Raw genomic sequence first — 12378 nt, forward strand, 5'->3', positions numbered from 1 at the left:
ACTAATTCGCACAGAGGGTTGTCAGGGCAGAAAGCAGGGAGCAACCCTCAAGTACTTCATCTCCTGCACACATGCAGAATAGTCATAGATACCATTTACTACAAACAAGCTGCAACCCACACTGGCTTCTCTCAGAAACTGCACTCCGGTTACAAATCACCTTGTGCCCCTGCTTGGGTTTTTTGTTGATAAATTTTTAAGGTTGCATAAAATTATGTGTGCAAGAATGTAGCCTTTGTCAGGTCACAGTTACTACAAGCAGGAAGAAGCAGTACCAAGCCCAGTACTGACTAAATACTCAAATCTTCAGAGATTAAGCTAATTTCAGTTCAAATTACGGTATTGGTACTCTTTGTAGTAATCATTTCTCTCAAACCCATTTGTACTAGGACTCCTTTGGAGGTCTTCCCCTATCCTTATTCATATTCACTAGTTGCTTATATGCTAAAGCACTACTTAGTTTGACTAGCAAAATTAGCTCAAAATCTGGCAAAAACATGAACTGACCTCTCCACCTCTTTTTCTTGCAGGGCTCTATCAAGTTTCACTGTAAGAAGTCTCCCCTGCATTACGCAAACGTCAGCCCCCATACGGATGCCTATGCCATCACTGGATTTAACCAGATTTTATTGGACAGAAAAAAACTCCTTCCAACATAGGTTTTGGCCATCTGCATATACTGTACTTTTTCCTTCAGGGAAGGACTGTCTGCAAGCTGCTGCTTTCAAATTACTCAACGTCCGTATCTGCTGCTACCTCAGAGCTTTCTATATTGATGCATTGTACGTATGCTGTACTTCATATTTAGAACACATGGGGGGGGCACTCCTCCTCCCACACACATGCACATAATAGAGGAAATATCCGTACTATGAGAACACTCAACATAATTAAAATAGATCAAGTGCTTTAAGCAATATATACTTGAAGCGAACACTTCTAACACTACCTGGGAGAAGCAAGAGGCTGGTAATGAGAGAGCAAATAAGGCAAACATTTCTGATGCGTGCTGGATTCTGTTGGGAAGTACAACTACAACTACGTGGATTGACCACGAGTGTTCAGTAATGTAACACAACTTCTGACTGTGACAGCAGTCAGCTCTAACACCAACAGCAGATGTCTCAGGGAAAAGCGAGACTGGACTCTTGCGTTGTATCTATATGACCAAAACATACGTACTCTCACAACTGCCGTGCATTTCCAGCACTCCCCAGTCAATAGCGTTACCTCTGCCAAGGGGCCAAGGTTCTCGTCAGAGGCGCTCTACACCGCCTCTTTGTTGCTCATATGGGTCTTGAAAATGTTCGGCTTTTCTGTGTATGCCACTTTTAAATAAACTGCTAACTACCTTGTAAAGGTGTCTGGCAATCTGCAACAAGGTTTAGTTAACAAAAACATTTCAGATCAGTTTGGGGATTAAAATAAATGCAAATATGTTTAATATTAATTGTCATTGGGAAGCAACGTTTCCCATGGTTGATAGTATTTCCATATCAACAGAAAGCATAGCCCACAGAACATCCAGTTTAATTCCTAGTACCTAGAAATCTGTCCTACACTATGTCACGGTTTATCAACTCTAAATTGAAAATTAGAGCACTGACGTCCACGAGCGAGGTGTGACCACACCTGGGGGAAACACACAGCATGGTGCACCACAGGAGCACGGGGTGCTGTCAAACCTCTTCTGTCAGAGGGAAAAAATGTCAAGGAAAGAAAAACGTTCTCCAAGTAGCTCACTCAGGAAGAATGTTCTCCTTCTCTGGAGGTTCAACAATTCTCAAACAGCAGTCTGCAAACTCAACAAATAACGGCTCCTGCATGTACTTCTTCATGAGGGAGCTTTTGTCTTCTGCTTGATCGACTGTCAGCAGTAGCTGCTGGAGATGCGGATTCAGAAGCAAGCCTCTCAGTTCTTCCGATTCCCCTTAAAAAGAAAAAAGAAGAAAAAGATTAACAGTACTCGTCTCTTCCAAATGCGGTTGAGACCACCCTTATTTTGCAAATAAACTTTCAAAGAGACATGGCGAAAGGCCAGGTGTCTGACATTTAAACCCTTAAGGCCATGCAAGGAGGCGCAGAACTGGGATAAATCGCCGTGAAGAACTCGGGGGGAGCTGCGCCTCCGCTGAGGGCCCCCCCCCTCGCCTTCTAACTTCTCAGGATTACCTAAAAGCTTGAGTTTCTGCAGCGGGACGCGGTCCTGCTCATCATCTTCCGTCAGGATGTCCTCCACCGACCAGGGGCCGCCTGCGGGCGTGGAGAGCAGAGCTGCCGGGGCCGGGGAGGGGGCGACGGGGACACCCCCCCGCTCCCTCCACAGCCCGCCCACCCACCCACCTACCTGCCTGCTGCCCTCCGCGGTTCAGCGACCCGCCGGGGAAGAGCTGTCCGACCGCCGCCGGCCGCTCCCGTTCTTCCTCCCGCTTCGGCTCCGGCAGGCAGCGTTCTGCGGGAGCGGCGGGGGTTAGAGCAGCGCTGCGGTCCGACCGGACCCCCCCGCCCTCCCTCCGTCCCCGTCCCCGTCCCGCCGCTCACTCACCCTTGTGGGTCCTGCAGCAGAGCACGGAGCAGCTGCGGGACGAGAGACAACGGTAAGGGCGGGAGGCGGCCCCGCACCCGGAGGCCGCCCGCCCCGGTTCCCCCCACCTCCGCCCCGGTTCCCCGTCCCGTCCCGTCGCTCACTAGCCGGCGGCGCAGCGCGGACAGCGGTACTTGGCCGCGCCGGCCGCCCCGCAGACCCCGCAAGGCCGCGGAGCCCTCATGGCGCTCCTTCCTCCCTCCCTCCCTCCGCTTCCGGTCGGCGGAACGCCGAGCGCCTCCACCCAGGCTCGCTAGTCCATTGCCGAGCGGCGGGAGGGGCCTAGCGCAACCCGCCCCGCCCCAGCGTTATGTTTTATTTATAGACATATATTAAAAAATCTCCTCTTGAGGGGGTTGTGGCTGGATTCCAGCTGCCACCTTGCTTTTGAAATGACAATCGCTGCGACAGGCAGCGATGCGTTAAATATTCTGGTGGTTACCTACCCCCCCTTGCCAACGTCGCTACGAACAGAAATCATAGGGTAAAATAAAAAACAGGTAATAAAACCGCCCCCAGGTTGATGTTTACCATCTGCCCCGTGGTGACGTTCGGCTGAAGCTCGAGTTTAGGTTGAAATACGGTCAGTAGGAGACAAGACATTCAGTTTTTGGCCGAAGGCTCCGTGGGGCTGGCGGGGGTCGAGCTCACAGCAAACCCGTAGTGTTCAGCAGAAAAAAATGGAGCCAGATTTATCCTGAGTTACATTATGCGTTTAAATAATTCATTTTAATTATGTTTCATTTAGCGCCATCCATTTCCTTAAATGTCTGAATGTTAATTCAGACTGACACAATTCTCCCAGAGATCTTCAATGTAAAGAAGCACAGAAGAGGGGTTTTACAGCAATAAACGCAAACCGCTGACTATCGGAGTTGTTAACGCAATGGCACTTGCCCGTTTCTTTCACCAGTGGGTGCACCCATTTCTCACGCAAAACACGCTCTTTTCTCATACCCGCTCAGGAACAGATCAATGGGACTTTGCTCTTGGTTCACTCAGGCCTTTTGAAAGGCTGAAACGATGACAACAAAGCAAACAAACTGGAAAGAAATCCCTGAAAACTCCAACCTGGACTGGAAGGGCTGATTTTGGTAGGACTGTGTGTGTGTGTGTGTTTCGTGAATGGGAGAACATTACCACAGTGTGGATGCTCACACTGCTGTCATACCATTAAGCAGTATTTCAGCATACTTTAAAACCAGCAAGATGAGCTACCGTCACCAGGAGCTATTCGATCAAGGCTTCTGGACTGGTAACTGTGCAAGAGGTAAGAAATATAAGCATTGAGATTCTTCTAGGCAATATCCCTGTGTAACTGAGAATGAGCATTCATCTCTACTAGGATCTGGCATATTCAGTAGCCAACTTCTTTTTTGGAGCAGCAGGAGGTAAGAGCTTTTCCTTTTACAACATACTTGGCCTTGACATTTTTATTTTGTTTTGTTTTGTACAGGCGACTTGACTGCAATTCTGATACTGACAAATTCAAGTGAGTTTTTTCCTAGCACAGTGCAAATTTCAAAAACCACGGACTCAAGTGTGCCTCTATTTATAAGCAGAAATATGAAAAGTGTTGTCGCAAACGCCTCGCAAAAACATGTAATCCAGCTGCGTACAGCAGTTAAAATTACAACAGTAAAACAGTGCTGAGTGCCCCCATTAATAAAGAGGTTCACCAACTATTCAGAGATAAAACTGACTGTCAATGAGAAAGCAAAACTACATTTTCCCCCCAGACTACTGAAAATTTTCTAGCCATTTCACTGTCTTCAAAACCACACAGATAACACGAAAAGGAGCAAAGCGAGCACAACAGAAGCCCGTTTCCAAACGCAAAGTAAACAGGGCTAATGGAGTTGTTTTTATCTCCCGTTTCCCTTCAGACCCCAGACAAAGCGGCCGCGCGCCCCGGCCCTCCTCAACAAGGAAAAGCCACAGACCTCCCCAACGCTGCACCCACTTCACCCGCTACCGAAGGCCGTGAAAGCTGCTGAGAGAAGCCACGAAGCTCCAGCCACCCTTCCGCGGCTGCCCGCCCTGGCACCCCCCCCCTGCCCCGCGCTGGTTTCCGCGCCCCGCGTTGGTTTCCGCACCCCGGAGCTGTCCCCTCGCCGGCAGCGGGCGGGAATGGGGCGTTATTTCAGCTCTGCCCCTGACTACGTTGACTGGGTCAGGTCCATCAGCAGCCCTGGACCACAGGCAGCCCCGGCTGGATGTTCTCAATGGTGTGGGCTCGGACACGCTGGCGGAGAGGCATTTCAGAGGGTTGAGTTTAGCCCCCAGGGTTTTGGGTTTCAGGGTATAAATGATGGGGTTTCCCAAGCAGTTCATGGTTATCAGCATAGCTGTGCAGTTTCGAAAGATGTAGACGCCTGGGTAGAGATCAGCGTGGCACTGGTGGTTAGTTGCGTCGAATATGACTCCTGCGAAAAAAGGAGCGTAGGAGATCAACGCCAGGAGCCAAATAAAAATACTGGTTCTGGCAACCTGGATTTCGGCTGATTTGTAGGTGCCCGTGGCTTGTCCGCATGCTTTCATTCTCAGCTTTCTTTTCCTCAGGATGATAATGATTCTAAGGTAAGTGAACAGAGGTATAATAAAAGCCACCACAACATTGGGAATGGCGATGAAGATGAGGTAGTCGACACAAAACGGACTGTAGAGGATGGAGAGATTTTTTTCCGTGCGCAAGCAGTTCCACCCCATCAATGGCAAGCACCCCAAAAAGAGAGCAAGGACCCAGTTAATTAAGACTGCAGCTATGGAATGATTTCTAGCAACCCTGAATCTTGTTCTCATGCTTTCAGCCACAGCCAGATAGCGTTCAATTCCAATGCTTACCAAGTTATAGATGGTGGATAAAATAGACATAGTATATAAGGCATAAGGTGCAAGCATATCCTTGGATCCAAAGATTGTAATGTCAGGATTGGTGATGAACAGCATTGAAATCCAAAAGCCAGAAAAGCTGGTGAAGAGATCAGAAAAAGCCAAATTGCAGAAGAGTATAGAGATAGGCTTGTGCAGATCCTTTGTGGCCATTCTGGTGAAGATGACTGTGCAGTTGAAGATCACAGATGCTATGTTAATGGTCAGCTGAGGGATGCCCAGTGCGAGTACTAAATAATGACTCCAAATTTTAGTGTGGTTAGCAGAGCAGTTTGGGTATCCACTCATGGTGGAAACCTCTACTTTCAACCATTAACAAGGTCTGCTTTACTCATCCCATATTCCGTAAGAGACCATACTACACGAGCGTTACTGCCACCTCGTTCTCCAGGCGAAGAATGAATCCTGACACACAGCTTCTGTTGCCACATCATCACCACGACAGCGGATTAAATTTTAACCACTCGTGTTTTTAAATATTTGGGTTACCAACTCAGGGCATAGCCTATTACCTTTAAGTTGCTAGGATAGCCCAAACTGGAAAACATATTTACTACTATACAGATGATCTGCTTAAAGCCACCTTTATCAAGAGCAAAATCTGGCCAGGTATTGTGAAGATTAATGATCACATCCATCGTTTAAAAATCTTTAAGGATATTCTAAAATGGAATGAATGTGACTTCAGCTTTAATTCACAAATAAATTAGATGGATAAAGATTAGAGAGTCAGAAAATGGAGAGCAGTAATTTTTTTTGTTTTGGAGGAGGGAGTATGTGACTGATGGAACTCAAAGAAGAGCAACAATCTTGTGTCACTAACCTGGACCCCAGTTCAGTGAGGGTGTAAGTCCAAATTTCAGATCAGCTCTAGTGACATCACAAAACTTCTAAAATGCTCGAGATTGAGTACTTCTGGAGTACTCAGAAGTTGTCAGAATACACCTGAAATCATACGGCCTTTCTTTCTCTTGTGTAAATCAGAGGTACTGATGCTTTACAAGCTAAATAAATAAATAAAAAAGAGATGCATTTAATGAGTTGTTCAATTAACTTAATTTTCAAACAAGGAAATGCAGGATGATGGCTTAACCCTTTAGCAGATTAATTGTATTGGAGACTTAAGATGCCTAAAGAGTTCTGAAAATGCCATTTTTTTTACCTTAATTATTGGATGAGCATGTAGGTAGAAAATGACAGACATCTATACTCATACCTTTGTTACAGGATATTTTGTGTTTGCTTATTTAAAGTTATTGTGTAACTTGTACACTAATAAACCAACATACCATCATTATATCTTTTCTTTCTCTGTCTCTTTAAAGGTAAATGATTTTTGAGAACTACATTTAAAATACTTGAGACTTGGGGGAAAAAAGCTCTTTGGACATACATTCAATGCTATCAGGCAGCAGAGGGCACTGCTGGAACAAACAATAGAGTATACAGTGGGAACATGGGGATTTTAAACAGCGGAGCTGTTTAGGTGAGCAGTACATCAGTGTATCAACATGAACAGCACCATGGATATTTTTTTCTATGCAGAAGTGGCTGCTTTTGTTTGCTAATGCTGAGTGTGGGTCGCCTCTGTGTCACCCCGTGTTTTATTCAAAATGCCCACGTACAAGGAGAAATGTCCAATGTGCTCTGGCTGCTACCTGGCATCAGCAACTGAGCAGCTTTCCTTTAGCAAAATTATCCAGGTAAAGCCATATTACTTACAAAGTTATTCTTACTTAATTTATTTTTTTACTATTATCCTAACAGGGGATTAATTTGCATTAGTAACAGTGTTATATCATGATATTGCAAAGCAGCTCAGCTAAGTTTATGGGCTTTCCACATTCAGTGCTGACATCTGATCATTATAGCAGCAATTCCAGCTCTAGAACTGTAAATCTGTGCACTGTATGATAGCCCTGCCAGAATTTACAACAGAAGAAATTTGTGCTAAAATGCTGAGCTTAAAAAGGAAAATTCTATCGCTTCTTTTTTCTATTAAAGTTGAAGTGTATCAGTGTATTCAGGTTAGCGTGCAATTATTAGTAGTAGTACACAATTATTATTATAGATTAGAAATACTTTATGCAAATAAGTAAGAGGTATTTCAGATGGTCACAAAGAAGCGCAAAGAATGATTATATAGAAATAAGGGCTGAGAATTGATTAATCAAGTCTGCTAATGTATTAATACCCTATAAAATATTCTTCTCAAAGTGTCACAGATAAAACACTCTTTGTGCATCCTATAATCCACCTCGTACAGACCTGTCAACCACACCTTCGGTGTGAGGTTGCTGCTGAACAAGGGCTCTACTGTTTCTGTCACCTTGTCAGTGCCAGCACCACAAGTCAGCAAGTCCTTTTAATAAGAGCAAGTATGTCAGCGGGTAACGTACAGCCCAGCTGAGTATCGGTCAGGACTGGCAGCGGACACCAGACCAAGCCACAGGCACTCCGGATCTCTTCTGACTGTGTTTTCCATCGCTCTGTGAACTGAGGGGCTGAGGGCTGGGATGAACACCAGGCTATCCACAAAGTCAAACATCTTTAAAAATATCCTAGTTACTAAGAAGAGTATATCCGTGAACTTGGACTCCAAAGTGCCCTAGACATTCCTGAAAATGCTACTTGAAATTTCTTTAATTTGAAAATTTGTTGTTCAAGCATGAAACACTAAATGATATGAGATCAGAATGTAATTAAAGATAATATCAAGTAGTATAAATAGCTCTTCACAGAAGCTTTGTAATCTTATTTCCCTAATATAATTGCATAAAAATTAGCATAATGTTGCTAGATTAAAGGAGACAATATTATCGCAGAAACTTCTTTTTTAGTGGGCTTCAATATACAGAAAACCCCAGATTTGTATATTCCAGCCCTCTGTAGTGAAGTCTGAGCTCTCAAAAACAGGTAAAAAGTAGTTTGAATCGAAAACACCGTGTGAGACAGAGGGCTACTACATAGCCAAATCTCTACGTATAACAGTCTCCATTAAAGGGTATCCTTATACTCCCACGTTCTGGGAACTTTGCAGTCTTTCGTGTACGTATGCTCACAACACACCTGCAAGGAAAGAGTGTTATCTACATTTTACAAATGGGAAAAGAACAATCACATTATTTGCTTAAGATCACATAGAAGTCCATTACAGAGGGAACTGAATCTAATCTCCTGTATCTCAGGCTAACACTTTAAACACTGGCTGTACCCCGCTGTTGGCAAGCCTTTGATTGATATTTATCTAGATTTCACCTTCTACAACACTTTTTAGTTCTATAATTGGTTTTATATTTCTTTATCAGAATGTCCAAATTCCTATTGTTTTGATATTTGCCATGCATAAGAAATTGCTTTTTTTTGTGTAGAATCTCAAAGTTCAATAATATCTGATGCTTATGCCTGTGGAGAAGACAATAATCACTGAACATGTTGAAGAGACTGAGAAAGAAACATGAGAAGATTCAGGCCGAATTTTTAATGACCATTCATTTGAAGTGGCTGTTGTGGAAAATCTAACTTCACACAACTGAGCTTGCAGTTTCAGAAATGCCCATAACCTGCAGCTCTTAGACTTCAACAGGAATCACAAGTGCTCAACAGCTCTCAGAATAACAGGCCCCAGCTGTGAAATGCCAAAGTTGATTTCAAAACAGGAAATTAAGTTCAGGAGCTGAGAGTCTTAGTTCTGTGCAGTAACCCTTGGACAACATACACTTTTACCTTAGTGTGATGCAACGGCAATTCTCTATGTCCTTTATGCTGATAGTACACCAAGAAACTTGAGTTATGCCTGAAACTACAGGAGAAAAAGCTGCATCCATGTAGTGAAAATAAGAACTCCATAGCACAATTAAGCTATAGATGATTTGGTGTTACTTTCAAAGTCAGGTACATACACTATACACACGAGAAAAACAAGGCACTGAAAGGGTAAGGGATTTTACTGTTCTGGTTTCTTTTCTGTCACATTCTCCCTGAACTCACATCCAATTCCTACTCCCATTCTTGAAAGACCAGACCTTGTTTGTTGTGAAAAACAATGGTTCAGCTTTCTCCTCAGTTGCCCCTGTAACTTTACCAAGCTGCGGACAACACACAACTTAAGCCAAAAAATGGCAAGTGACATGCGGCTTGGCTAAGTATTGAGAAAGATTAATTCCTGCTTGCCATGACCCTCAGCAAAGCCTTGAGACAAGAATATCCATCTGCTCAGTCTTTCAATGGGCATCATGAAGCCTGCAAATAAGGAACATTCAGGAAAGGGAGTAATACAAATAAGGAGCCTATTTATCCAATTTATGTTTTAATTTATGCAGATTAAAGTCTTCCTCTTTGGAGAGGAAGACAGAAATGGGATGTATGATCTCCTTCCAAGATTTTTCTGAGACGTTTTCAAAACAGAAACTCTCTGCTTCTCCTCCACCCACTCTCTTTGAGGAATCTTTGCCTCACAGATTTTGAGTTATCTGATGTCCCAGCTATGCTTTCGTGGCCCTTACCATGAACATAAAGTGAAGACAATCATCAGGCTTGAAAGTCTCCGACCGCTGTTTAGCATTATGTTACCTACAAGCCAGAAAATAATGGCAGGACAGCTTGTTGCAAGAACACCCCCACAAACCAGGCCCTCTCCCCGTCTACGCGGAGACGGAACATTTCTCTGAGATGCCAGAACTGTTATTTGCACCTTTGAGGAACTTGTATTATGCTGTCTAAAGGGAGACAAATGTTGATAAATACCTGAAACCAAGGTTGTATGGTAAATGAAGCCTTCCTTCGATAATTTATACGTGAAGAAGCCGGAGTGCATCTTATCCCTTTAGACATGAAACTGTCCACATAAAGGGCATCTTCCTTCTGAACTAAACAACTACAGAGGCACAGTGAGGGCTCTTGTTACAATAAAGCAATGGTCAGAAATGTGTGTGCTTCAAAACCAGGCAAAGCAACTAGACAGGCTGTAAACACACAGAGCTAAATACACAGCTTAGAGGCACACATCCTTCAGAATAGATCTTCATAATTCCAGGAAATGTTGAGTTGCACACTGCTGGTGTTTCATCCAGATGGATGAAGACTATCCATCCACATAAAGAATAGTGCTTTACATAAATACTGGGAAAAGGAGAGAAGTTCAGCTTTACTAATGATGACACCACATAATACAGGGTCTAATCCTCAGGTACAGCTGAAAATAGATAGGAAGCAGTTAATGCACCAGAGCTGAGCAGAAGGCCAAATAAAGGGCCATTGCAAATGCTTCTAACCATTCCATGGAAATGACCTTGTATTAGAACAATGTTCCCAATAGAGCAGACTCAGGGAGAATAATAGCCAGCCCATATTTTCACATGAAAGATGAAGACTTAATGTTTCTGATTCACCAACAGCTACAAAATTCCGGATTTCCTGTTCAGTGGTGAGGGAACTCTAAGGAAGAAAATTACAACACGCAACTAAATGAAGAGCACTAGGTGTGTTCTTTCACTCTGAAGGGTAGGTTTCCCAATCACCCAGTCACTAATCATGAAATCCATCAGTCTCTTGGAATTGCTTCCCTCTCCCACTGCACAGATAATTCCTCCCAGGTCAGCTCATCTGCGAACAGGATTTGGACTCAAGTCAGTCTCACCCTCACAAGCCTTAGATCTTCCTTCTAAGAGCGGCAACTTGGCCTCCCAGCACGAAGAGCTGTGCCACCGCCTTGACTTTGAGTGGGATTCTTATGCATTTGTGCCGCGGAGTCAGACCCAGCCTGCTCTCATCCCCTCCCGCCTGCGCTGCTGGGACACGGGGGGACTGCGGCCGTTGAGCTGGAAGGTTAGGAACAGCTCTGGACTTCCTCCGTCAGCACATGGTAGGATTGTTTGGCTCAGACACACGCAAGCTTTGTTAGCAGTCGTGTCAGCCCCTCCAAACTTTCCGTGAAGCCCCTTTGGTAGCAGCAGGCTAATGTCAGGTCTCACACATTCCAGAAACCCACCTGGGGGGAACACCTCCAAAATCTTTGCTGCTGTGGCTCTCCAGGCCACAAAATACGTGCAGTTTTCACTGTTTTTGATATTCCCTCCTGTTCTTACCTATCCTGTAGCTATGGACACAACTGCAATCATTATGCCAGAAAAAACTAGCCTTGAGTTCAGTGATCTGCAATACCCTCCCTGCATAACTTTGTCTCTTATCTTCCCTGATCAAGATCCTCATATGTATTTAGGTTCAATGTTCAAAGGCCTTTATGTAAAACCCACCCACGGTGCAATTCCTGTCAAAAATATCCCTAGGTGGAAAGATGCCATCGAGAACTGATAACCAAGCGACTGTCAGGTAAGTTTTTTTAGAAGAAAAATGAAGATCACGTCATGTCTGCCCCGTTTATTTAGATTACAGACTTCATAAGGAAAGGGAATGTCTTTGAGTCTGCCTTCACTTTCTAGCACAAATAAAGACTTAGTTAACATGACTGCAGTGCAATTTATTGCCACTTTAATAACAACAGGCTTTACAAAAGGAAAAAAAAAGAAAAGGAAACAAAAGAAAAGGAAAAAAAAGAAAAGGAAAAAAACCCCCAACAAAACCAAGAATCCTGAATTTCAAGATCAAATTTTCTAACCTTCAGGTTTTTCAGTCCTAAACAGAGGGTTTCTAGCAGACTCTTAGCTTTCAGAGAACTAAACACAAATAGAGCAGAAAAAATCATCACAGAGCTTTGGTTCAGCTCCCCCACTGAAGACCATCCCCAGAAAAGAAAAACACCCAAGAGTAAAACGTCTTGTAGATGCCCTTGAAGGCTGACACCACTTGACACCACCACGTTCACACCCCCATTTCTCTCTACGTGCTCAGCATGCACCTTGCTTAGATAGCTCCACCGAGACTGCCAAACGAGGAAGTTAAAA

At 44.2% G+C, this 12378-nt stretch overlaps 3 protein-coding genes across 4 annotated transcripts in view; 1 reads left to right on the forward strand and 2 right to left on the reverse strand.

Moving 5' to 3' along the window:
* The window catches only part of MYO19 (myosin XIX), a 28595-nt gene extending 27236 nt beyond the window's left edge, over nt 1-1359 (forward strand). The window contains exon 25 of the mRNA XM_052803185.1: nt 531-1359. Within this exon, the coding sequence (XP_052659145.1) occupies nt 531-659 (129 nt within the window). The 3' untranslated portion in view covers nt 660-1359. The remainder of the gene's footprint in view (nt 1-530) is intronic.
* A 52-nt stretch (nt 1360-1411) lies between these two features.
* On the reverse strand, nt 1412-2821 carry ZNHIT3 (zinc finger HIT-type containing 3). 2 transcript variants are annotated; one of them, XM_052803189.1, is made up of 5 exons: nt 2689-2820; nt 2546-2577; nt 2348-2452; nt 2173-2253; nt 1412-1930 (listed from the first exon to the last, which is right to left on the reverse strand). In XM_052803189.1, exons 1-5 carry the CDS (start codon nt 2766-2768, stop codon nt 1740-1742), a joined length of 489 nt encoding a protein of 162 aa, XP_052659149.1. In that variant the 5' UTR covers nt 2769-2820; the 3' UTR covers nt 1412-1739. The 2 variants fall into 2 exon arrangements, with proteins under 2 accessions (XP_052659149.1, XP_052659150.1); XM_052803190.1 differs by lacking the exon at nt 2173-2253 and having other exon boundaries at nt 2689-2821.
* A 1833-nt stretch (nt 2822-4654) lies between these two features.
* Nucleotides 4655-6101, reverse strand: LOC128149391 (lysophosphatidic acid receptor 1-like). Its single transcript, XM_052804544.1, is given in 2 exon segments — nt 4655-4837; nt 4840-6101. Coding segments are annotated over 2 exon segments (996 nt in total). The 5' UTR covers nt 5765-6101; the 3' UTR covers nt 4655-4766.
* Nucleotides 6102-12378: the final 6277 nt, after the last annotated feature.

Source organism: Harpia harpyja, chromosome 12, assembly GCF_026419915.1.
Source record: "Harpia harpyja isolate bHarHar1 chromosome 12, bHarHar1 primary haplotype, whole genome shotgun sequence".
Taxonomy (NCBI): Eukaryota; Metazoa; Chordata; class Aves; order Accipitriformes; family Accipitridae; genus Harpia; species Harpia harpyja.